Consider the following 24,775-nt stretch of genomic DNA (forward strand, 5'->3'; position numbering starts at 1 on the left):
TGCACAGTTGAAATAGTGGTACTGAATAATGACTAGCTGCAATCCTGAAACATCAAGTATTCAGAATTCTGGCAAAAGTTACAGTTTCCATTATATGTAGCTTAATGAGTAATAATCAATATAAATTTTCTGTTCCAGATGGAGAGCACTTTACAAGGGATTGTTACCTAAAGTCCTCCGCCTTGGTCCTGGTGGAGCTATTATGCTGGTCGTTTATGACTACAGTTATAACTACCTCAGTACCAGATTCCCCGATTAGTGTCTGTAGCACGCTGTATCAAAACCTAGCCCTTACCTAATTCTTTTTCCATGCCTAACCTTTGCTTAATGCCATGATCTGCTATTAGAAGTGTGCAAATATCTGTCGCATTGATTACATATATTCACTTTAGCGTACTGCTACACTAAACAACACTAATATTTGAAACCTGACTTTCTTTTATATCCTTTCACAATATTAAGAAATTTGTTAACTACAAGTTAGAGCCATATATTTATTAACTGCAACTTTAGTGTAGGTAATAATGTCTTAGTAATCCCAAATGTACACAGAAACCCCTCTACCCATAAAACCAAAAATGTTACCTTACAAGCTGCAAAATGGCATCTGTTTCCTTCTTTTCTGTTATAGTTGTTTCTCTTGAAAAAGCGAGAATCCAGTGATATAGGCAGCAATTATAAAAATCTGGACAGCTGTAAATTATACCAATCCATTTCGTTTAAATTACAGAACATGAACTGAGTCAAGGAAAAAAACAGCCCATTAGTTATTTGTTGGTCTAAAATAACAACTTATAACATAAAACACAACTTTTCTTCCTTTGATAATGCATTGGTCAGTTCACCATACTTTTACCCCTGATTTTTCTTTACTGCCAATAGTTAGAGCAACAGCAGTTCAAGATTTAACATCAAACTTTATGATGACATTTTTCAAAGTTTCCATTTTCTTTTACTTCTAGAAAATTACTATTTTTTATTCAAGATTATATTTATCCATAACTAAGTTAACTCTGCTTCAGAAAAAAGTAAATAAATAAAAAATTTATTTTAAGATATGAAACAGAAGTAATATAGCAGCAGTTTGATTCTTGTATGTTGTTGTATGTTTCAAAAGGTTCCAAATAAAACCTGCTCTAAATTTTTTACTGCAGCATCTACAAGAATAATGAAATGTATAAATTATACTAGTCATCAAATACTGAATTTTAAATGCTGGTCATGTAACATTCCTTCATAATTAATAATTTTATTTACACAATTAAGAAACTATATTTGAACAGGCTAAGCTAGTGTACTAAGGATCTTTTAATTCCTGCTTTCTATAAGTACTTTTGTTAAATTTGGGAGCAGAGTTTATATTTAAAAAATTCTTTTTGTGGAATTTGACAGCAATAATTTCAGGAAATTCTAGTCAGTAAAATCATACTGATCTGAATATATATTGATCTGAATATTTTTACAATGCTATTATTATTAGGCAGATCTATCTGTGCATCACTTATTCATCTGACACTCACTAGTGACAATCAGGATTTTTCTATTTCCATGTCGTCACAAGCCAGTGAAATTTAAATGCAGGCATGACACATTTTAGTCCTTTTAAAGTACACTCTACATCCAAGTCCCAGTTTCATCATCCATGTGTTCACTTTTGCCGTGTTTCGTTTGGCTGTTTCTTTCTTGTAAATGTCTTACAATTCACTTGGTATGATCCTTTGTGCTCGTGCTGTTTTTGCAGAAAATTTGTTAGGATGTTAAGGTATTTCCATGTTTGACAAATGTCAAATTTTCTTCCTGATACCAAAACAGCTCCTATGGAGTAGTGACAATTTTTGTGGAGAAGTGTTCTGGAATAGTGTGTGTGTATGTGGCTTGCTGGATTTGCAACCTGTGTAATGGCAAGATGATAGGTTTGCTTATGAAGTTAACCTGAAACATTAAAAGATAAATACAAAACATATCAATTGTACCTGTTGCTCATAAGAGCTAAGGAAAAGGCATTTTATTGTATCTCAATTAATGAAGTAAAGACTGAAGAGCTCCATAATTTGTGATGCTATTTTAAACTATGTGATGTTCTATTTAGTTTTATCAAGAACTGATGATTATGTTTATTTTTGCAGTATAAACAAAATTTTGAAAATTCATGCTATGAGTGTAACTAAGATAATTAACTACCCATATTTTAACTGTCTTGCGAGGGTGGTTAAAAAAAGTTATAATGTCGATTGTCTTAGAATTGAATGCTCATGTTGCCAAAGTTACTGGATACATAAAGCATACAAGTCTCATTTTTGTACATTGGGATATAGAAAAATTATTTGAAGTGTCTGTAATCTTTAAGTTTTTTTTTTCAATTTAAACTAACATATTTTGCATGTAAAAGGAAAAGCTAATTGTCTTGGTACTAATGCATAAATATTTTGCAGATAGTCATCATTTTATGTTTATGTAGGAACAATTGTATTTGTTATTAGTTTTCAATTTTAATTACACTTGCTGTAGATTCATAAATCTTTAATGAGACACAATATATGGAACAAAAGTTCCTGATTTAATTTTGAGACAGCAATGAGAGGTACAGGGAAGATCAAGTCAGGTGTTTGTTCTTAAAAAGCTTGATCATTTTTCAAGAAAATTTTGAAAGATGGAATGCTGTGCTACTAAGTATAGAGTCTAAAAATTAACAAAACACCATTTTGGCTTTTATCTATCGATTTATATAACGTTCCTCGTAGAGATCGATACTGTTTAGTGCACAGAGATAGTTAGTTGACTGATAGATTCGTAGCTGTCATAAGATTATTGGTTATATTACTGAGGGTAAAGTGCCTGCAAGTGAATGAATATAAGATGTGATATGCACTGGCACTAACACACAGAGAATGAAAAGTAAATAGTTAACCTTTTCACAAATCAAGCTTCCCTTCCGTACTATTGTTTCTTTGTGCCATTTACTAAGACATTTGTTTCTGAAAACATTATCAAACTCATATGCTCAAGTTCTAATATGTGTTTATATGGGCTGCTACTGTAAAACAAAGCAATGTTTAAAAAACACAGCAGATATTTCACATTTATCATAATGATGACTTTATAGTATGTGCCTTATCAAAGTGTTTTGACAAATCTCTTATTCTATCTGTAGGCATAACATTTGTTATTCTTTACAAAATAAGGACTGTGCCAAACTTATATAAGTCTGATGTGGATCTTCACAATATTAAGCCAAAGAGTTAATAACTTGCTTATCAATGATCAAATTTTTGAAAGTTAATAATAGACACAATAACAGCACTTGGCAAAATTTAATAATCACCAACATGGACAAAAATGAAGAAAAATATGCAGGATAATTTATGTTGAACTGACAAGCTGAAAGGATGTGCCCAGGCAGGAAGATGTCAGATTCTGAGAAAAAACTTACCATTTATTTTATTTTTTGCCTGGGAGTGAATGATCTTGTCTGTTTGTTTTGTTCTAAAAGATGGAGAAAACTTTATTTTTGTCAAGTGCAGTCATTCTATCTTTCACTCAGTTTGAGCAGTCTTTCTGGACATGTGTGTTATGCTTCATATATGTTAACGATTTGCTCTACTGCCTTATAAGTGATGCAATTAATTCTGTGATCATCAGTTGACAGGGGCTACTGTAGAAGGTGTATGCATTGAACATTGTTGTACTGTTAAAGTTATGAAAACATTTTTATATTGTGTTGTAAAAAACTGCAGTGTACTTTGTGGGAACATAAAGAATTTTCTGCACTACAGAAGGCAACTTTAATTATTGTTTTATCACAATTGAAGTATATCCTGCCATTCTCTGCTCTTAAAACTTTAGCTGCACGGGAAGTGCACGTGTGTATTCAGCTCTTTCAGTACGATTTTGTGAGCCACGCTGTTACAGCATTGGATATAATTTCTGGGCTGATTGTATGAGGGTGTGCTCATAAGCAATGCCTCTGCATTTTTTATGTGAAAACTCTTAAAATGTTTTAAAAGTCCTCACATGTGTTCTTTAAGTTTCGCAAAAATAGGATGGGGCCAAGTTGAGACAGTATGGAGGATGATTGATGACAGTGAATCTGCTTCATGCTGAAGGAATGCTGCTCCGTGTGTAGATGACGTTTTCTGGTTAGAAACTCAATTACAGCAATCTGTTTCTCACGCACCTACATAGTTGCATTACACGTCACCACATTAAACGCTACAATTCGGAGCCCCATGGTGGCAGAGGGTTGCAACTTCTACCTGTGGAGTGGGAAAATTGTCCGAATAATATACATGCAATACCTCAACAGAAGGAGAACAGAATAAAACTTTGGAGGCAATACTTTTCAGCACACCCTAGTACATCAGAAGTCACTATTTTCCTTTCAAATCTTTTTCTGTTTCTCTGGAACACCATAAGTCACATTTTACTCATTCTCAAATCTCACCCATACACTTACATGTGCATCTTCTCGCACCAACAATTTTGTAACTATTTTTGCGAGCTCGTATATGCAACGTTGCTCAAGATGACAATGACTAATGCAATCTGTTAATGATTGTTATCCAAGTGTCCAGACACACATGTTCCCATCGTGATGCTGTAGATAAAACCGGAGCTTCTGAAAAGATGACATGGTGACACTCCTGTACCTAGTGTTGTTGCTGGGCGCACTACCTGTCAGCATGCGTCCCTCGGATGCTGTGTCAAAGGAAGCCACAAAAAAGGTTGCTGTTCTCACAGTCCATCATGTGGTAAAAAAAAATTATCAGTAAGTTTCTCCTGTGTTTATAACACTGAATGCGATTTTTGTGTTTCCTGTGGAATATACATTGAATGTAAATTAAAACTCACTTGTAAATTCGGTTTTTGGCTTTCATGTTACCTTCTTTTATTACTCTTAATTATCAAATAATACTGGTCCACAATTATATACAGAAAAATTGGAAAATCAGTCGTGACTGGAGGGTTAAGTTGTGAACAAGGACTCTGACACTACCTTCCACATCTTTGTTCTTCCTCTCGAGTCTGACAACAGGCGGAACCCTCTCCTTTCCAACTTTTCCTAATGATTCCCTCTTTCCTACCTGAAGAAAGAACACACAAATTCTGAAAATTAGGATTTGATTTTCTACAGTACTAGGAATTTTGCCACCTAAAGGTAAGCCATTATGCCTTCCCATAGTTTAATAGATTTCTCGTGATGCTGTGCAATACATCTGCTGCTAGTCTCTTGTTAAGTGAGTCATTATTTTTATATACTTACCCCAGTTACATTTTATTTGTGTGAAGTTTTCAGAACTCACAGTGAAAAATATTCATTATCTGAATTGAGAATAATGAAACACACACTTAAAAAGAAGCTATAAACAAGTTTTTATTTCCAATATTTTTCTCACTATACCGAGTCATAAATATGAACATGCTATCACGTGCAGGCTTAAATAAAGTTGCTGTTTTATTACTGAACATGTGAGAAGCTTGAAACTGTTAACAACAACAACGCTCCCACTGGTACAAATTATGGAACACTGGGCAGATGCTCTTATTAAGTCGCTTCCCCACACAGGCAATGATGACTGTTTACAATGTTTGTAGCAAAAAATACAAAAAAAATTAAAATGGAAGAACTGGTTTACTCTGCCCAAAATGTGATAGAGCATGGCCTATACGTAACAGAAACTGTGGTGGAAAAAGGCACTTTGCTGCTTCTCTCGTTCATGCAAGTTCTTACAGCTATACAATATAAAATTAAAACATTTTATGTGTAATTGTCCTAGTACATCAAAGATTAACATGCATGATAACTTTTTAACCTATTAACAAAAATAAAGTCTTTCAAAAAAATTGTAATTGTGATAAAAATCTCAACAAAAGTGTCACAATAACAAAGATCTGGATGTCCACAACTGATTGTAAAAAAAAAAAAAAATGCTGAACATTTTATTTTTCCCAAACAAACTTATTAGGAAAGCATTAATGTACCTGACAAAGATTCACACGGCACCTATTTATCTGAACATACATGATTTCTACAGTCCTTACTGCATACGTTAGAAGCTGTTGTGCATTTGAGGTGCAAAATATAACCAGATCAATTACAACTTGACTCGCAGTGTCTTGGCCAAAATATACAAAGTGACAGTCAGGCTCTAATGCCATAACATGGGGCCCCTCCAACTTGACTAGCTTTGGTTCTCAAATACATGCTCCCCTCAGAGCGCTAACTGTAAACTGCCGTAAGCTACCGAACAGTATTCCCACAAACTGGTCTACATGTATTCTGCCAAATCGACATGTCAGCAGATACAGACCTGTCTGCCCACTTTTAGAATACAAAGAGGTACTCGGTTTGCATTTTCACAAAGCTTCTGTGATGAGCACAAAGACAAACCAGGCAGTTTCCGCTAAGTAGTCCGCCTCTCCTGGCACGAGTAATGGACTATGTCACCATTCGGGTACCGAGCAAAGGCACTGGAACAGAGAAGAACAACACTTAGATATGCTATGGCAATTTAAATGAAATTAGTGGTAAAGTTAGCATCAAAATTGGGAACTACCTAGCAGACAAGGTAAAGGAATTCTGCCAGCACAGATGCAAAATAACTTATGAAAAAAGTAGCAAGGAGGACAAGCGGACAATCACAGGTAAAAAGAGAATTCTCCTCAAAGTAAATCTGTGAGTATCAACTCTAGCCCTTGTCAAAAATGGAAAGTCCAGGATGGAATAATAATGTGGAAAGGACAGACCACTACTCACCATAGTGAGTCACTTGAGCTACAGACAGGTACAAAGAAAAAGATAGCTTGAAATGTTTTAGTTTTGGGCAAGCACAACTCTCAAACATTTTTTTTTTTTATATTTCTGAAGAAGGACAGTGCCTGAGAGCAATCTTTTTAATTGCACCTGTCTGAACTCAGCACCACCTCTATGTGGTGAGTAGAAATGTAGCCCTGGGGGAGGTCACCAAAGGTGGGATTGACATGTTAAAACCATCTATACAGAGGTGTAAATTTGGCTCCATTGTGTGATACCTTTGGTCCTTTCATTGTAGTGGGCCCTTATTTGCAAGTAATCGATATAAATAAAAAAGAATGTTGTATTATGCTCTAGAGCCTTAAAAATAATATCATTATGCAGAGTGTCAGTGTAGTGAAGTGTGTAAGATACATTCCTCACGTGCAGAAGGTTGTGGGTTTGAAATCTGTCAGATGCTTTGAAATTTTTATTTTTTAGTCTTTATTGAAATGACTTTGATCATTATTTTTAGTCAAATAACTGGTTAAAAATAAATTTAATTTCTAATACTTTCCTGCATCATTTTCTCAGCGTATTGACTCTTTCATTTACTCTCACTTTTTCTTCCTAACATTCTTTTTCTGTCAGGAATCTTTGTGCATATGATTTTCATTTCTTTCATTTATCTATCATAATATTTAAATGTTTGCAAATGGGAATCTACCGATTAAAAACAAAGGACAAAATAATCTATCTCTGTTGGCTGTGCAATGGTGCAAAGATGTATTTTGTGTTACAAGTTGTACATTTTTTTTGTACAACAATCATCATAGAACATTTAAAACATAAATTATTGTTGCACTGTGGACAAAATAATGCACGAGGATTTAAAGAAAAGAAGGGATTATTAATAAAATGAACTTCAAGTAAAATGAGGAATGGAAATAATGAATGCAATAACAATAGAACTGACAAGGATGGATTGGGAAATTCTGGGATGAACTTGATCAACTAGTAAAGACCATACCAGACACTAACAGTAAAATTCTGCTTGGACACTGTAATGCAAAGATAGGATGAGAGAAGAAATTTCGAGGTGTCGTGGGGGAATGGCCAGAGCATAAACTTACAAACAAGAATTGGGAACGGTTAATTGAATTTTGTATTAAAAGTGGATTGGTTTTGAAGACAACAAGGTTTAAGAGAAGACCACATAAGTTAATGACATGGAAATGCCCTAATGTCAAGCTAGGAGAGTTCCAGATAGATCATGTGGCCATGGATCAGAAATTCCATTAATAATCAGATATATTACGAGAGACCAAGAATACCTTTAAGTGACAATCTAGAAGCCACTGTCGATCGATTAAAAGCCTTGGCTGAAGAAGTAGCTCCAGTACCGAAACACAAGAAACACGCTTGGTGGAATGAGCAATGCGATGTAGCGATTCAACATAGACATAAGGCCTGGTTAAATGACCACAAAGGAGAACTGAAAGCTCCAGGTAGGAATTAATAAATGCTAGATGATCAACCACCAAAGAAATTAGAAAGATCAAAAGGCAATTTCATAAGGACTCGCTAAAATCCATCGAGAATGCTTTCAATCGCCACAAGGCAAGAGATTACTATCAGACATTCAAACAATACCAGTCGAAATGCACTGCACCTACTCTTATGATGGAGGATACAAATGGGAAGGTGGCACATAACAATTATGACAATTCAATGATATTGGCTAAATATTTCAAACAGTTACTAAATAGCGCAGAACCTGAACATCATTTGGAATTTGACACCTATCCAGGAAACAAAATGCATTTAGAAAGGGTTTTACCACCACATTCAGATGAAGTACAAGCAGTGACTAACTCACGTCGGAATTAAAAAGCGGCAGGTGAGAACCAACTAGTGGCAGAACTTTGAAATACGCAAATGTACAAACTATTCTGAACTTACACAAACATCTTACTGACATTTAGAATACTGAGAAGTTACCAGAGGAATGGAATGTTGCAATAATCCATCCACTACACAAAAAAGGAGATAGATTGGATCCAAATAATTATAGGGGTATATCCCTACTGGATATTACTTATAAAATTTTTTCCAAGGCTCTGTATTTCAGAATTCATGAACAGCTTGATTGTCAACTAGGCGAATATCAAGGGGGCCTTCATCCAGGAACGAAGCTGTCCTGATCAAATTATTAGTCTCAAATCACCTTTGTCGATTTTAAAAAAGTCTACGATAGTATCCATCGTGAACCTCTACTGTCAATTCTTATAGAATTTGGTTTACATCAGAAACTAGTCAACCTCGTTGCTGTCACCCTTCGAAACACTGAACCTTTTGAGATTCATATTGGCCTTCGACAAGGCTATGGATTGTCTCTATTATTGTTCAATTGTGTGCTGGAGAAAATCATGTGTGAATGGAACAAGATATGCCCACCATCTGTTGATATTGGAAGAATGATTCGACTTAACTGCCTTGCATTTGCAGATGATTTGGTGCTGTTAGCAAACAAAATTGATGAAACAAAGGTACTGATAGAACAACTAGAATGATTAGGGGCGAAGGTTGGATTGCAAATTCCGTATGAGTAAACAGAAATGATGCCCAGCTTCCCACTTGACACATCCCATATCATACTCCATATTGATGAAAAATTAAAGTAGTAAAAAAGTTTAAATATCTTGGTGAGATTATTACCTGGAATGCTAATGAAAGAGCATCAATAGGTAGTAGAACATTAAAACTACAGCGAGTGCAGAGAAGCACATGGGCAACCTACAAAAAAACGATCTCTCTCTATAAATGTTAAATTTCGGCATTACTCCTCCCTCGTTAAACTGGAAGCAGTGCAAGTGAAACACTAATCAACCTAAATACTCAAGCACCAACTGACAAATTTCAGAAAGTCGATAGATGAATACTCCAAACAATTATCAGTAAAAAAACGTCAAGTTAATGGGCAGTGGAGAATTTTGCCCAATTCAGTGGTGTATAAAGAACGTGAACCCATTATTGATACAATGTGGAAAAGAAGGATTGCATTTTTCAGCCACATATCTTGCCTACCAAATACTAGAATCCTGAAGCAACTTTTTCACTATTTCTGGAACAGTAATATCAAAAACATGTGGTATGAAGAAGTACAAAGTGATCTGGATGAATTGAACATCGCCACACACCAAATTCGTCACAGAGAAGAGAAAATATTTCTGAAGAACAAATACACATGGCTGATATTCAAACCATCAGAACAGAAGAAGTATGTCATATCTGCAGAAGAACGAGCAGCCAGATCACAGCGAATGAAGAAATTTTGGAAAACGAAGAAATGGCTGACTGCTAAGTCCTAAACTTAATCATTGTAGATTCTATTGTATTATGTTTGATTTTAGTGTTCCAATGTGGGCGTAAACTAGGTAAATAAATACCACAGATGAAAATATAAAATGATCAAACATACAAAATTAAGTTTTTATATAAAAATGATTAAAATCACATTGATAAAGATTCCAAATGAAAAAAGAATGATAGGAATAAAAATGAGAGTAAATGAAAAAGTTAATACGATGATTAAAATGACATGACAAAAGACTGGAATTAAACAGGTACATTTAAGCCAATTAATTGATAAAAATAATTATCAAAGCAATTTCAATAAAGATTTAAAAATAAAACTTTCACAGCCATCGAGGAGATTTGAAGTCGCAAGCTTCTGCACTTTAGGACTTTATCTTAACCTCCGTGCTACACCATCACTTTGCCTAACGTTATTATTAAGCGTATACAACTTCACTTTTTTGTTGAAAGTCCACTTCGACGGAAGGGCTGCACGGTGACATACAACACCAGGGATACTAACCTACACTATTGTATAGATAGTTTCAAAATATCGATCCCACTCCTGGATCCTCTCCTTGCTAGTTTCAGAAATAAATTGTTACCTGTGGGAAAACCACAAACAAGAGAAACTAAGGGTTTGAGATGTGGTACTAGAGAAGATTTCGGACAATGAAGTGGACTGATACGAAATGAGAAGGTTCTCCACGGAACTGGTGATGAAACAAATATAATGAATTTAGTGAAACTGAACTTCTAATTGTTGTCATTTATAGGTCCCGTAACTTTGACTTCAGAGCACTTCTGCTCAAGCTAGAGAGGGTTCTTGATTCAATTTATAGGGGAAGTACCAGAAATTAGTTACATGTGATGTTGGTAGATCTCCTAAATTCATATGATGTGATGCAGACTGTTTTTTTCCAACTAGGGTGCAGGGGTACAGTAGCACAGCCATAGACAATATTTTTATTAATTCTTCATTACTAGATCGGCATTCTGTTAGTAAAAGGGTGAATGGCCTTTCAGACCAAGATGCACAAATTTTAACACTAAAAGGCTTTTGTACTCAAACAAATGTCACATATAGTTAAAAACTATGTAGGAAAGATAATCCAACAGCAATAGGGGGTGTTTTAAACCTCGACAAGAAACAGGAGTGGCAAGATGTTTATAGAGCTGATAACGTAGATGACAAATATAATGCTTTCCTTAATACGTTTCTCATGCTCTTTGCAAGTTGCTTTCCATTAGAATAATCTGAATGGGGTACTAGTAATAAAAGCCCGGGTGGCTGACTAGTGGGATAAGGATATCATGTAGAACAAAGCGGAAATTATATCAAAATGTTAGAAGTAGTCACAATCAAGCTACAGTAGTCCATACTGTAAGTTGATGAAAAATGTTATTGCGAAGGCAAAGAGGATACGGTATGCAAATAGAATAGCTAATTCACAGGTCAAAATTAAAACCATATGGTCAGTTGTGAAGGAAGTGTCTGGTCAGCAACACAAGGTCGACGATATAGTCAGTTCGTAGCAAAAAATATTTATATTACTGATAAATAAGATATATGTTCAGCATTTAACAAACATTTTCTGAGAATTGCTGATGAATTAAATAAATATTTAGTTTCTACAGGGAATCATATAACTCTCGTGGCAAACGCCTTTCCGAGATTGATGTCTGAAATACTCCTCTGTGATACAGACAAGGGGGAGATTGAGCCAGTAATTAAATCTCTCAAGACTAAGGACTCTCATGGATATAATGGAGTGCCTAGCAGAATATTTAAGTGCTGTGCTGCACATGTTAGCCCTATATTTAGCCATATTTGTAATTTTTCCTTTAGGAATGGTCAGTTTCCTGAACGATTGAAGTACTCAGTAGTAAAGCTGCTTTATAAAAAGGGAGAAAGGGAAAATGTAGACAATTTTAGACCTATTTCCATGCCATCAGTGTTTGCTAAAGTTATTGAAAAGGCTGTGTGGATAATTGATCATTTTACATTACGCGATTTGCTATCAAATGTACAGTTCGGCTTTAGAAGTCGTTTAACAACTGAAAATGCTATATTCTCTTTTCTCTGTAAAGTACTTGATGGGTTAAACAAAAGGTTTCGAATGCTAGGCATATTTTTTGACTTAACTAAGGCGTTTAATTGTGTTGATCACAAAATATTGCTCCAGAAGCTGGACCATTACGGAATACAGGGAGCAGCTCACAATTAGTTCACCTCTCACTTTAGCAACAGACAGCAAAAGATAGCAAAAGATCATTATTCACAGTGCTGAGAATGGCTGTGATGTGGGGTCTGAGTGGGGTAAGGTCAAGTGGGGGATGCTCCAGCGATCAGTGTTGGGGCCATTCATGTTCCCTGTTTACATAAATGATATGCCCTCTAGTATTACGGATACCTCTAAAATATCTAATGACATCTAGTAAAGGATGTTGTGTACAACATTGGCTTAGTTTCAAATAGTGCAGTTCATGACATAAGTTCATGGCTTGTAGAAAATAATTTAATGCTAAATAACAGCAAAACTCAGTTTTTAGTTTCTAGCAAAACCTGAAGTTTTAATTTCACACAATGGGCATATGATTAGTGAAACTGAACAGTTCAAATTTCTAGGTGTTCAGAAAGATAATGAACTGCCGTAGAAAGCCCATGTTCAGTATCTTGTTCAAAGACTTAGTGCTGCCCTTTTTATTATTCAAACAGTATCTGAAGCGAGTGATCGTTTGACACGAAAATTAGTCTACTTTGCTTATTTTCATTTGCTTATGTTGTATGGTATTATATGTTGGGGTAACTCTTCCCATTATAAAAGGATATTTTTGGTTCAGAAATGGGCAGTTCCAGCAATAAGTGGTGTAAGTTCATGAACCTCTTGTCGACACCTGTTCATGATTCTGGGTATTCTGACATTGGCCTCTCAATATATATATTCCTTACTGTCATTTCTTGTTGACAATATTAGCTTATTCCCAAGAATAAGCAGCTTTCACTCAGTTAATACTGGGCAGAAATCAAACCTGCATTTGGATTGGAGTTCCTTAACTTTTGTGCAGAAAGATGTGCAGTATACTGCTGCATCCATTTTCAATAAGCTACCACTAGAAATCAAAAATCTTAGCAGTAATCCATGCGCTTTCAAATCGAAACTGAAGAGTTTCCTCAGGGGTCACTCCTCCTATTTTGTCGAAGAGTTCCTTGCAAAATTAAGGTGATTCTTGTTGCATTGTTGACTGCGTTTACTTAAACTTATGGCTTGTCTTTTTTTAGGTGCAAAAACATTTTATTTTTATCTGTTATTACTTTTCTGTTGTAATTTCATGTAATGACACGTTCCATGACCTTGGAATTAATGACATTAGCTACAACAGGGCATTGATTTAAATCAATGGGAAGAGTTAAAAATTTGTGCTGGACTGGGATTTGAACCCAGGTCTCTTGCTTACTACGCAGATGTGCTGACTGCTGTTCCATCTGGATATAGTGGTCATTGCAACTACATGGACTCCCTAGCACATCTCCTGTCAGACCCAAATTCTCAACTTAACCACACACTACTGATGTTGTGCTCCTTGCCCATTAGCCTCGTAACTCACTTTCCCGATTGATATAAATCAATGCCCTCGGGTACTAATGTCATTACTTCCTTTGGGTCTTTGATTCATAGTGACTGCAGGATCAAAATTGTGTTTTTCCTTTGGACATGTCTGAAAGAACAGACACCACATATATAATTAAGGCAAGGACAACCACTAGGATGGAGTGTGTGCAGCACCCAGGAAAGCTTCAGGAAGAAAACTTTGACAGGGAGATGAAGATGGATATAAGCCTTGATCCTATAATCGTAAATATTAAAGGGTGGTTCAGAAAGAGGGCCAGTTTTGAAACATATGGTAAATTTTTGTTTTTCAGTTGGTGACATTGGTTTGGATTTTTTCTATTGCCACGAACATTCCGACTGTTGACTCAGTTCGAATTTCTCACATTTGATGTCTAACCATGGAGCAGTTCACTTGTGCACAACATATGCTAATCGTGAAAACGTTTTATCTGAATGGAGAAGTTATGCAGCAACTGTCAAATGACTTTGTGCGATTCTAGGGCATAATGAAGCACTGAATGAACCAACAGTTTGCAGAGTCATGCAAAAGTTCTTTGAAACAGGTTCAACAGTAAACCTTACAAGTCCTCGGTGACATCGTTCGGGCTGAAGTCAGCAGAAAATTGCTGACAGTGTGGTTGTTAGCCCAACGAAATCATTCATCATTGTTCCCAACAATTCAGTATGGAGAATTCTCTGGGATGCTCTCCTTTACCAGCCCTGTAAAATTCAGGTGAAAGTGACAGATCACCAGAAGAGATGACAGTTTGTTGACTAGGTTCCGACAGGAGGACAACAGCTTCATAAACAAAATCATCTTCAGTGATGACGCACATTTCCACTTGAATGGTTTCGTGAATAAGCTCAACTGCTGCATCTGGGGATCACAAAATCCTTGCACAATCCAAGAAGCGGAAGCGCATACACAACGAGCGACAGTCTGGTGCAGCTTTTGATCGGTTGGCGTCATCGGCCCTTTTTTTTTTAAGATGAGGCATGACAATCTGTGGCAGTCAATTGACACCCTTACCACATGTTGATGAGGGAGTTTTTGTTGCCTCATTTGGATGAAATGGACATTGAAGAGTTGCGGATTCAGCAGGGTGGTGTCACCTGCCATAATTCCTGTGAAACAATTCAGTTGTTCAACAAGCAGTTCCCTGATCACCTCATTTTGCGCAACACTCATCATCAATGGGCACTAAGGTCGTGTGACTAAACTGTTTGTGACTTCTTCCTTTGGGATTGTCTCAAGTCGGAGGTTTAAGCTAATAAGCTCAAAACATCCATGACTTGGAGGAGATTCGGCGAGTTGTCAGAAAATGGATCCGGAATCTTGTCATGCAGTCAAAGTGAATTTCATGGACAGAGTTCTTGCACGCTAGTGCAGTAGAGGTCATACGCTTCACACTTTTCGTACATGAAATGGGAAGCCTAGATGAACGTGTTTATGTTTTTTGTTTGTGCTTTTTAATAAAAAAAAATTTCTTACTTTGATATAACACAACTGACACTCTTTTGAACCAGCCGATACAATCAGAGGTCTCAGGCACAGAATCAGATAGCAGTGATGATGGAATTATGATGCAGACACTTTGTTGAAACTTCCTAACAGATTAAAGGTGTGTGCTGGACTGACACTTGAATTCGGGATTTTACCTTTTGCCGGCAAGTGCTCTACCAACTGAGCTACTCAGGCAAGCCTCATGGCCTTTCATCACAGCTTTACTTCTGCCAGTACCTCATCATCTCCTACCTTCCAAACTCACAGAAGTTCTGCTGTGAAACTTGCAGGACTAGCATTTCTGGAAGAAAGAGTGTTGCAGAGACACGTTTTAGCCACAGCCTGGGGAATGTTTACGGAATGAGATTTTCACTTTGCAGTGGAGTGTGTGCTGACATGACACTTTAGTGGCAGATTGAAATTGAATGGTTGACAGTGGGCAGAGTACTTGCCTGTGAAATGCAAAGGTCCAGAGTTTGAGTCTCAGTCTGGTACACAGTTTTAATCTGCCAGGAAATTTCATATCAGTACAAACGCCATTTCAGAGAGGAAATCTCATTCTCAGCCCCAGCACATATTCCACTGCAGAGTGAAAAATTTCTTCTTACCTTTTATTGATTGGGAATTTAAGAAGTATGCAGACATTCACTTGCTGTGAGTGACATAATTATAATTTTCAACATACTGCCCAAGGAAAAGCAGCTTGTTAGTTGTGATATTTAAGCTTTTCTCAGCATGCACTGTAGTACCTCGGCAGACTCTGTCGAGGGTAAATTTGTCAAAAATTCCGATACTTCAACAGGCAACGTTCTGTCATTTTCCAGGCATAAATTGGAACACGTTTTAAAATTGTAAGGGAGCATTACCTGTCGAAGTGTCAATGGTTTAGTATTTCCTTGAGTTATTTGGAAAAGATGGTTAACTGTTTGCTTGTTCTGTGGATCATAAATGCAATCTCTCTCAGTAATATCGAACAAGTTAGTTTCCTCTAATAATGCCCTTTGACAGTGAAACATGTGAAAACATACTGACGATTTATGCAATAGTCTTTTGTCACCAATAATTCAATTCTTACCTACAGTGATTTTCATTAATAAGCAGTCAAACACACATACACATCATAAAGTTACACATTTTTTACAAAAATCCATAGAGTAGAAGGACTTGTCAAGGAAATATAACGATTTCAGCTTAAGTTTGAAGTTAATATTGTTATATATTATACAGGGCTATTACAAATGATTGATGCGATTTTATAAATTCACTGTAGCTCCATTCATTGACATATGGTCACGACACACTACAGATACGTAGAAAAACTGATAAAGTTTTGTTCGGCTGAAGCCGCACTTCAGGTTTCTGCCGCCAGAGCGCTCGAGAGCGCAGTGAGACAAAATGGCAACAGGAGACGAGAAAGCGTATGTCATGCTTGAAATGCACTCACATCAGTCCGTCATAACAGCGCAACGACACTTCAGGACGAAGTTCAACAAAGATCCACGAACTGCTAACTCCATTCGGCGATGGTAAGCGCAGTTTAAAGCTTCTGGATGCCTCTGTAAGGGGAAATCAACGGGTCGGCCTGCAGTGAGCGAAGAAACGGTTGAACGCGTGCGGGCAAGTTTCACGCGTAGCCCGCGGAAGTCGACGAATAAACCAAGCAGGGAGCTAAACGTACCACAGCCGATGGTTTGGAAAATCTTACGGGAAAGGCTAAAGCAGAAGCCTTACAGTTTCGAACTCACTGATGGGGACATGCTGCGCCGAGTGTGGGAGGAACTTGATTATCGGCTTGATGTCTGCCGAATCACTAAAGGGGCACATATCGAACATTTGTGAATGCCTAAAAAAACTTTTTGAGTTTTTGTATGTGTGTGCAAAGCATTGTGAAAATATCTCAAATAATAAAGTTATTGTAGAGCTGTCAAATCACTTCAATCATTTGTAATAACCCTGTATTTTTACTTATAATACAGTCGAAATTACTTTAAAATGACAAAGTACCCAGTTTTGCCGACTGTCACTGGATATTCATCTTTTTTGAGAAAATTTGTACCTGGCGTCTTCACAAAGCTACGTCAGCTGTTTTTGCCTTTGAACATCATGCGATGATAGCTGTGGAGCAGCAGACATGACATTGTCAAGATGTGAATTAAGATTTTTCTGCTGTAGATTTGAACATATAATGTGATGTATTGTCAAGATGTGAATTAAGATTTCTCTGCTGTAGATTTGAACATATAATATGATGTACCGTGGACAAATGACCCCAATCGATGTCCGCAGTGACACAGTTTGGCAACACCGAATTTGTGTGCCCACTCTCTGTCGCTATGCTTACGCAAACTTCATCCCCTTTACCCTTCCCCGTCGTTCCACCCTTTTGCAGGGAAGTGCCTTCTTATGTGATGCAGACTCGCCTTCCTATGTGATGCAGACTACAAATACAGGTCACAAGCAATGGGAAAGATAAAAGATTTTATACATACAGACTGCAACTGTCAGAGCATAACTACCCTCACATCCACTCTTTGCAGCTCAGGTGATTAATTCCCATTTCTTGCACTGGTAATGTTTTGTTAGGTGAATTATATCTAACACTATAAGACAAGCATTTACCTCTGATTTCCAAATCGCTTCTTACAGACAGGACACACATTGAACTCCGTCATGGTAATGCTCTGAGATTCGTACTGCATCCTCATCTCCTGCACCTGCAAAATTAGAATTGAAACACAATTTAGGCACTGCCTACTTACAGTTATGAAACACTAATCCTATTTCAAAGTGTGCCCTTTCTTATAGATCACATGGGCCAGTACAGCCCAAATGTGAATGAAACACACTCTCTCTCTCTCTCTCTCTCTCTCTCTCTCTCTCTCTCTCTCTCTCTCCTGCAAACTCACACAGGAATACATTTTACATTTGGAAACTGACATTATGCTTTGGTCAGCAACTTTGTGTACCTACTTTGGTTAACACCAGTCATGTGCTGTGTGCAGAATACTTATATTTTATATCTGTTTACTTATGTCTGTGGACCATTCTGTACAATGGTATTGGACAAGTTCACACGAAGTTTGAAAAATTACAAGTTTCGGAAATAAATAATTATATGCATGTATCAGTAAAATGACTTATTTCTTCAGAAACAGCCTCTAAAATAAATAAATAAAGAAGCACTATGTTGTTTGTTGTTGTGGTCTTCAGTCCTGAGACTGGTTTGATGCAGCTCTCCATGCTACTCTATCCTGTGCAAGCTTCTTCATCTCCCAGTACCTACTGCAACCTACATCCTTCTGAATCTGCTTAGTGTATTCATCTCTTGGTCCCCCCCTACGATTTTTACCCTCCACGCTGCCCTCCAATATTAAATTGATGATCCCTTGATGCCTCAGAACATGTCCTACCAACCGATCACTTCTTCTGGTCAAGTTGTGCCACAAACTTCTCTTCTCCCCAATCCTATTCAATACTTCCTCATTAGTTATGTGATCTACCCATCTAATCTTCAGCATTCTTTTGTAGCATTTCGAAAGCTTCTATTCTCGTCTTGTCCAAACTATTTACCGTCCATGTTTCACTTCCATGCATGGCTACACTCCATACAAATACTTTCAGAAATGACTTCCTGACACTTAAATCTATACTCGATGTTAACAAATTTCTCTTCTTCAGAAACGATTTCCTTGCCATTGCCAGTCTACATTTTATATCCTCTCTACTTCGACCATCATCAGTTATTTTGCTCCCCAAATAGCAAAACTCCTTTACTACTTTAAGTGTCTCATTTCCTAATCTAATACCCTCAACATCACCCGACTTAATTTGACTACATTCCATTATCCTCGTTTTGCTTTTGTTGATGTTCATCAACTGCTCTTCCAAGTCCTTTGCTGTCTCTGACAGAATTACAATGTCTTCAGCGAACCTCAAAGTTTTTATTTCTTCTTCATGGATTTTAATACCTACTCCGAATTTTTCTTTTGTATCCTTTATTGCTTGCTCAATATGCAGAGTGAATAACATCGGGGAGAGGCTACAACCCTGTCTTACTCCCTTCCCAACCACTGCTTCCCTTTCATGTCCCTCGACTCTTATAACTGCCATCTGGTTTCTGTTCAAATTGCAAACAGCCTTTCGCTCCCTGTATTTTACCCCTGCCACCTTTAGAATTTGAAAGAGAGTATTCCAGTCAACATTGTCAAAAGCTTTCTCTAAGTCTACAAATGCTAGAAATGTAGGTTTGCCTTTTCTTAATCTTTCTTCTAAGATAAGTTGTAAGGTCAGTATTGCCTCACGTGTTCCAGTATTTCTACGGAATCCAAACTGATCTTCCCCGAGGTCGGCTTCTACTAGTTTTTCCATTCGTCTGTAAAGAATTCGTGTTAGTATTTTGCAGTGTGGCTTATTAAACTGATTGTTCGGTAATTTTCACATCTGTCAACACCTGCTTTCTTTGGGACTGGAATTATTATATTCTTCTTGAAGTCTGAGGGTATTTCGCCTGTTTCATACATCTTGCTCACCAGATGGTAGAGTTTTGTCAGGACTGGCTCTCCCAAGGCCGTCAGTAGTTCTAATGGAATGTTGTCTACTCCGGGGGCCTTGTTTCGACTCAGGTCTTTCAGTGCTCTGTCAAACTCTTCACGCAGTATCGTATCTCCCATTTCATCTTCATCTACCTCCTCTTCCATTTCCATAATATTGTCCTCAAGTACATCGCCCTTGTATAAACCCTCTATATACTCCTTCCACCTTTCTGACTTCCCTTCTTTGCTTAGAACTGGGTTTCCATCTGAGCTCTTGATGTTCATACAAGTGGTTCTCTTCTCTCCAAAGGTCTCTTTAATTTTCCTGTAGGCAGTATCTATCTTACCCCTAGTGAGATAAGCTTCTACATCCTTACATTTGTCCTCTAGCCATCCCTGCTTAGCCATTTTGCACTTCCTGTCAATCTCATTTTTGAGACGTTTGTATTCCTTTTTGTCTGCTTCGTTTACTGCATTTTTATATTTTCTCCTTTCATCAATTAAATTCAATATTTCTTCTGTTACCCAAGGATTTCTACCAGCCCTCGTCTCTTTACCTACTTGATCTTCTGCTGCCTTCACTACTTCATCCCTCAAAGCTACCCATTCTTCTTCTACTGTATTTCTTTCCCTCATTCCTGTCAATTGTTCCCTTATGCTCTCCCTGAAACTCTGTACAACCTCTGGTTCTTTCAGTTTATCCAGGTCCCATCTCCCTAAATTCCCACCTTTTTGCAGTTTCTTCAGTTTTAATCTACAGGTCATAACCAATAGATTGTGGTCAGAGTCCACATCTGCCCCTGGAAATGTCTTACAATTTAAAACCTGGTTCCTAAATCTCTGTCTTACCATTATATAATCTATCTGATACCTTTTAGTATCGCCAGGGTTCTTACATGTATACAGCCTTCTATCATGATTCTTAAACCAAGTGTTAGCTATGATTAAGTTGTGCTCTGTGCAAAATTCTACCAGGCGGCTTCCTCTTTCATTTCTGTCCCCCAATCCATATTCACCTACTATGTTTCCTTCTCTCCCTTTTCCTACACTCGAATTCCAGTCACCCATGACTATTAAATTTTCGTCTCCCTTCACAATCTGAATAATTTCTTTTATTTCATCATACATTTCTTCAATTTCTTCGTCATCTGCAGAGCTAGTTGGCATATAAACTTGTACTACTGTAGTAGGTGTAGGCTTCGTATCTATCTTGGCCACAATAATGCGTTCACTATGCTGTTTGTAGTAGCTTACCCGCATTCCTATTTTCCTATTCATTATTAAACCTACTCCTGCATTACCCCTATTTGATTTTGTGTTTATAACCCTGTAGTCACCTGACCAGAAGTCTTGTTCCTCCTGCCACCGAACTTCACTAATTCCCACTATATCTAACTTCAACCTATCCATTTCCCTTTTTAAATTTTCTAACCTACCTGCCCGATTAAGGGATCTGACATTCCACGCTCCGATCCGTAGAATGCCAGTTTTCTTTCTCCTGATAACGACGTCCTCTTGAGTAGTCCCCGCCCGGAGATCCGAATGGGGGACTATTTTACCTCCGGAATATTTTACCCAAGAGGACACCATCATCATTTAATCGTACAGTTAAGCTGCATGCCCTCGGGAAAAATTACGGCCGTAGTTTCCCCTTGCTTTCAGCCGTTCGCAGTACCAGCACAGCAAGGCCGTTTTGGTTATCGTTACAAGGCCAGATCAGTCAATCATCCAGACTGTTGCCCTTGCAACTACTGAAAAGGCTGCTGCCCCTCTTCAGGAACCACATGTTTGCCTGGCCTCTCGACAGATACCCATCTGTTGTGGTTGTACCTATGGTACGGCTATTTGTATCGCTGAGGCACGCAAGCCTCCCCACCAACGGTAAGGTCCATGGTTCATGGGGGGGAAGCACTATGTACATATGTAATTACCAAAGACTTTATATTTTCTGAAAATTTTCTACATATTTGCAAAGTTACATATGAAACATTACATTAAATTTTTGCTCCTAGGTATTCTTTAACATATATGGATAAGTTTTAATCAAGTTTATTTTTGAAGGCAGGCATACTTTCTATTACCTTTATACAGTTTGCCAAACCATTGCATAGAAGGCATCCTGCTCTTACAGGCTCTTTGTTTGTTAATTTGAGCCAACTTCCTTCAACATGATAATCATTTTTATTTCTTGTGTTATAGTCATGAATACCTCTATTTAACACTGCAACATTCTTACTTTTTCCATAAACAATTGTTTCATATACGTATAGTGACACCACTGTTGATATGTTTAGTTCCCCGAATTTATTTATGCAGGAATCTCTTGGAGGTAATTTTTTATGCATCTTACAGCCTTTTTTCTTTTTTAGCTTTAGTATTCTTTGTATTTGCACATTTGTAGAATTTCCCCAGATCAGCATACCAAATGAAATTTGTGAATGAATTAGCCCAAAGTACACTGTTGGCAGTGTTTGTGTGTTTATTGTCCTTCACATTTTCCTTATTAGAGATATACATGAAATCACTTTATGACAATATTATTTATATGCTTCTCCTACATCAGGTACCTGTCCACTGTCATGCCCAGGAATTTATAAGTGTCTATCTCTTTTAGAGCAACATCTCCAAGCTTGACAGTAATACGTTCAAGTTAGGTGGTTTGTTTGCATGTATTTGCATGTATGTGGTTTTATTTACATTTATAAAAAAGATTATTTCCTGTGAAATAATTGTTTCTATTTTCCATATTTAGAGAAGCTTGCTTTTACAAGTTGCCTACTGAAACACTACTTATAACAAATGAAATGTCATGTGCATACATGACAGCACCCTCACCTACTATTTTGGGCATATCATGTAGATACAAAATAAAAAGTATGTAAGCCCAGCACTGATGCTTGAGGCATTCCATATTTAACAAATTCAAAATTTCAGTAGAAATTTGCAATAGTATTGTTCACATGTTGTGTTGTTTCTACGCACTGTTCTCTATTTTCCATGAATGATTTTATGAATTGGCTGCTTTCTGCCTTATACCATAACACTTAAACTTTTCAAATAATATGCTGTGGCACACACAATCAAAAGCTTTTGAAAGGTCAAAAAACATACTACAAACTTTCTTTTGTTGGTCTATCACCTTAGTTTCAATGCTATAAATTCAGCTATTGCTGTATTGGTGGATCTACCCTTCCTAAACCTATAGTGTGCATCATTCAAAGTATTGCATTTTTCTATAAAATTTTGTATTGTATCTTTAATTACATATTCTATTATTTTACATAAGAGAGATGTAATAGTTATTGGTTGGTAATTTCCTAGATCTTTCTGTCTGCCTCCTATGAAAATTGTGATCACTTTACTTTTTTTTAAAAGTATTTTGGGATTATGGCTAAGTATATATGAGAAAATTTGGAGGCTTTACCATCCACTGCAGGTAGCATTTAATTAGTCAAGTAGATATACTATCCAGTATACAAAGTATACATACAAGACAAAGTATGTATACTTTGTATGTATTTTGTGTCAGAAGGGTTTTTGCTTTATTAATTTGTCCACTACCTCAACACAATGTTTCTTTAAAATACTACTGATTTCTTTAGTGTCCTTGATTTCCTTAGCATTTTTCTTTATAGTTAGGTTCTCACTGTTTTACATATCTACATCTTTGGTCTCTTTCTTTATGTATGACCATGTGGTCTTTGTGACATTATTAGAAGCTGTAATTGTTTATGTAATAACTGGATTTGGTTTCTTTAATCAGGTTCTATATGATCTCTTCTTGTCCCTATAGGCATCAACATTTGCTCTTGTTAAATTTGTCTGAGATTGTTCATACATACTTTCAACCTCTTCCCTCTTTCCTTCTACATCTGCCTTGACCCAATTTTTATTGCACTTAACATTTGTACTCCTACATACTAATGCACATACACGATCTCTGTAACAGGATAATGTTTTAGTGAACGATTTCCTTACCATATTTAAATTTAGTGTTTAGTATATATTGCTCCCCTCCCCCCATGAACCATGGACCTTGCCGTTGGTGGGGAGGCTTGCGTGCCTCAGCGATACAGATAGCCGTACCGTAGGTGCAACCACAACGGAGGGGTATCTGTTGAGAGGCCAGACAAACGTGTGGTTCCTGAAGAGGGGCAGCAGCCTTTTCAGTACTTGCAAGGGCAACAGTCTGGATGATTGACTGATCTGGCCTTGTAACAATAACCAAAACGGCCTTGCTGTGCTGGTACTGCGAACGGCTGAAAGCAAGGGGAAACTACGGCCGTAATTTTTCCCGAGGGCATGCAGCTTTACTGTATGATTACATGATGATGGCGTCCTCTTGGGTAAAATATTCCGGAGGTAAAATAGTCCCCCATTCGGATCTCCGGGCGGGGACTACTCAAGAGGACGTCGTTATCAGGAGAAAGAAAACTGGCATTCTACGGATCGGAGCGTGGAATGTCAGATCCCTTAATCGGGCAGGTAGGTTAGAAAATTTAAAAAGGGAAATGGATAGGTTGAAGTTAGATATAGTGGGAATTAGTGAAGTTCGGTGGCAGGAGGAACAAGACTTCTGGTCAGGTGACTACAGGGTTATAAACACAAAATCAAATAAGGGTAATGCAGGAGTAGGTTTAATAATGAATAGGAAAATAGGAATGCGGGTAAGCTACTACAAACAGCATAGTGAACGCATTATTGTGGCCAAGATAGATACGAAGCCTACACCTACTACAGTAGTACAAGTTTATATGCCAACTAGCTCTGCAGATGACGAAGAAATTGAAGAAATGTATGATGAAATAAAAGAAATTATTCAGATTGTGAAGGGAGACGAAAATTTAATAGTCATGGGTGACTGGAATTCGAGTGTAGGAAAAGGGAGAGAAGGAAACATAGTAGGTGAATATGGATTGGGGGACAGAAATGAAAGAGGAAGCCGCCTGGTAGAATTTTGCACAGAGCACAACATAATCATAACTAACACTTGGTTTAAGAATCATGAAAGAAGGTTGTATACATGGAAGAACCCTGG

The 24,775-nt window shown here is 37.2% G+C and overlaps 2 protein-coding genes across 2 annotated transcripts in view; one reads left to right on the forward strand and one right to left on the reverse strand.

Moving 5' to 3' along the window:
• The window catches only part of LOC126424982 (mitochondrial 2-oxodicarboxylate carrier), an 82,400-nt gene extending 78,625 nt beyond the window's left edge, over window positions 1-3,775 (forward strand). The window contains exon 8 of the mRNA XM_050087869.1: window positions 139-3,775. Within this exon, the coding sequence (XP_049943826.1) occupies window positions 139-259 (121 nt within the window). The 3' untranslated portion in view covers window positions 260-3,775. The remainder of the gene's footprint in view (window positions 1-138) is intronic.
• Window positions 3,776-5,346: 1,571 nt separating this feature from the next.
• LOC126424979 (vam6/Vps39-like protein) overlaps window positions 5,347-24,775 on the reverse strand; it is a 120,922-nt gene continuing 101,493 nt past the window's right edge. Inside the window, exons 16-17 of the mRNA XM_050087865.1 lie at window positions 17,825-17,919; window positions 5,347-6,468 (exon numbers count right to left, since the gene is read on the reverse strand). Of these exons, the coding sequence (XP_049943822.1) occupies window positions 6,402-6,468; window positions 17,825-17,919 (162 nt within the window). The 3' untranslated portion in view covers window positions 5,347-6,401. The remainder of the gene's footprint in view (window positions 6,469-17,824; window positions 17,920-24,775) is intronic.

The sequence above is a fragment of the Schistocerca serialis genome, chromosome 10, assembly GCF_023864345.2.
Source record: "Schistocerca serialis cubense isolate TAMUIC-IGC-003099 chromosome 10, iqSchSeri2.2, whole genome shotgun sequence".
Classification (NCBI taxonomy): Eukaryota; Metazoa; Arthropoda; class Insecta; order Orthoptera; family Acrididae; genus Schistocerca; species Schistocerca serialis.